Source organism: Nicotiana sylvestris, chromosome 12 (assembly GCF_000393655.2).
Source record: "Nicotiana sylvestris chromosome 12, ASM39365v2, whole genome shotgun sequence".
Taxonomy (NCBI): Eukaryota; Viridiplantae; Streptophyta; class Magnoliopsida; order Solanales; family Solanaceae; genus Nicotiana; species Nicotiana sylvestris.
This window is the reverse complement of record NC_091068.1, coordinates 35,658,083-35,660,572: the sequence shown is the minus strand read 5'-3', so window position 1 is coordinate 35,660,572 and position 2,490 is coordinate 35,658,083. Positions and strand designations below refer to the sequence as shown.

At 37.0% G+C, this 2,490-nt stretch overlaps 1 protein-coding gene across 1 annotated transcript; it reads right to left on the bottom strand.

Annotated features, from left to right (window-relative positions):
• Window positions 1-407: 407 nt before the first annotated feature.
• LOC138882905 (uncharacterized) lies at window positions 408-881 on the bottom strand. The gene has a single exon (XM_070163547.1). It carries the CDS (start codon window positions 879-881, stop codon window positions 408-410), a length of 474 nt encoding a protein of 157 aa, XP_070019648.1.
• Between the last annotated feature and the right edge of the window lie 1,609 nt (window positions 882-2,490).

The window sequence follows — 2,490 nt, the reverse complement described above, 5'->3', positions numbered from 1 at the left end:
CAGATGCCTTGTTGAAGTGTGACAGTGCTTCCATAACTCTTGTTACTGAGGCAATGTTACCTTTGAAGATCATAAAATCATTTGCAAAGATCAAATGAGTTAGTTTAAGTTGTTTACACATAGGATGAAGCGTAAGTCAGGTAAATTACTCATGAACTTCAAAGTTTTAGATAAGTATTCCATCACTAAAATAAATAATAGAGGATACATGGGATCTCCTTGCCTAAGCCCCTTTCTTCCTTCAAAATATCTATGTCCTTCACCCTTGATCTTAATAGAAAACTTTGTTGATGTAACACAAGTCATGATCAGTTGTAGGAACCTCTCAGGGAACCCAAAGCCTTTCAGTACTTCCTCCAAGAACTTCTAATCCACCATATCATAAGCTTTTCCCAAATCTTTCTTCATTAAACATCTAGCAGAAGTTTTTTATTATAGTGCCTCAATAGGTCATGGCATATAAGAATATTGTGCATCATGAATCTGTCTGGGATAAAGGCAGCCTGATTGTCTGCTTCTAGCTGGGTAACTACATGTTTAAGTCTGCTACATAACATCTTTGAGATGCCTTTATACACTACATTGCAACAAAAAATGGGGCTGTACTGACTTGTATATTCGGGAACCTCCACATTTGGTATCAATACTATGTTAGTTGAGTTCAGTTGTTTCAGTAACTTCCCATTATGGGAGAATTCCAATATTGTTGCAATGATATCCTCTCCAACTATACTCCACGCTGCCTTGAAAAAACCACTCCCAAAATCATGTAGACTTGGTCTTTTACTACTGTCAATCTGAAATATTATTTCCTTGACTTCCTTAGCATTATATGATTTTAGTAAGTCTACTTGTATCTCTATGGTAAGAACTGATCCCATTTTTATGAATCCTTCTCTTGTTTTAACTCTAGTTGGAGAATTTTGCCCCAGTAGCTCTACATAGTAATTCACAATATTTTTTGCAATTACATCTGGATCACTTTGCCAATCTCCATGTTCATTTTTAGTTGAGCAGTAGCCTGTTTGAACCTCTTGTGCTTGATTACTGAATGAAAATATTTAGTATTATCATCTCCTAACCTTATCCAATTTGTCTTGCTTTGCTGTTAGAGGTATAGTTCTGCCAAATAGGAAAATTCCCTAAATTTCTTGTATGCTTCTCTCTCCTATTTTTGAAATTCAGTATTCATAAGGTATCCCTGTAGCTTTTCTTGAGCTTTTTTAAGATTTTGCATGTCTTCATCTGCTTCTGGCACTATGTTTCTGAAGTATTGAAAATTCAACTGTTTTAATCCTCTTTTCATCATTTTCAGTTTCTTGATTATCAGTAACATTTTGTATCCCTGAATTTGCACTTCCCATCCTGCTTTTACCCTCTCTAAAAAGAGTGGGTGTTGAGCCCATACATTGCAATATTGGAATAATCTCTTAGCTCTGTCTTTTTCCGCTGTTAGTGATATCTTTGCTGGATAGTGATCACTAATACCCTCATGCAAATATCTTACCATGAATGGAGGCATATCTTCAAGCCAATCCCCATTTATAAACACCTAGTCTATTTTTGAGAAAATTCTTTGGTCAACATGTTTATCATTCCATGTGTAATGATTCCCTAAGTGGGGCATTTCTATTAGTCCACAAGTGTCAACACAATTATGGAAATCCACTATTTCCACCCATGTAACAGAGTTGCCCCTATTTTGTCATCCTCTCTTAGCACAAAATTAAAATCACCCACAAGCATCCATGATTTTGTGCACAACTTACATTGCTCCATGATATTATCCCATAAGCTCCTCCTATCCTCCTTAGTATTAAAAGCATAGATCATTGATAACATAAAGGTCAATTGTTGAGGAATGAATTGCACCTCACATGTTACCATTTGAGCAATTATATGCACAGGTATCACCTTGTAATAATCCTGCCTCCATGTAATCAGAATCCTACCATTATAATGAGATTCTAAGTTTGTAATATACTGCCATCCCCAAACTTTTGTTGGACCACTTGGTCTATTTTGGCTTCCTTTATTTTTGTTTCCAACAGACATATTAACCCAACTTGTTCAGCATTGCAAAGGAGTTTCACCTCCTTTTGCTTATTAGGGGCATTTAAGCCCCTTGTATTCCAACATAACATGTTAACCATCCCCAGAATGGGGTGTGGTCGTACCTCCCTCTTTTCCACCTACTTCTTCCTCCCCTTGTCTGCTTTTTCCAGGCTTATCCAACACCTGAAATGTGTTTATCCTCGCAATATGTTGGCCTTGTATTTGAGTGCTTTTGCTCACTCTTGAAGGTGTTATCCAAGTAATATTTGGTGTTGCCTCCTTATTTCCAACTTGTTGTTTTCCATTGTCCTGTTTGGTTTCTAACTCAGATCTGTTGCTTCCCAATTCTATTCCAGTGCTCGCACTTTTTCCTCCATAATTCCTCCTTTGTGTCGATGCTGACATTGCCATTAGTGCCTTCTGAGATAGTACACG

Bases quoted from the DNA above. Each gene is read 5' to 3' on its own strand.
- LOC138882905 (XM_070163547.1), bottom strand. From the start codon at position 881: ATGGGATCAGTTCTTACCATAGAGATACAAGTAGACTTACTAAAATCA.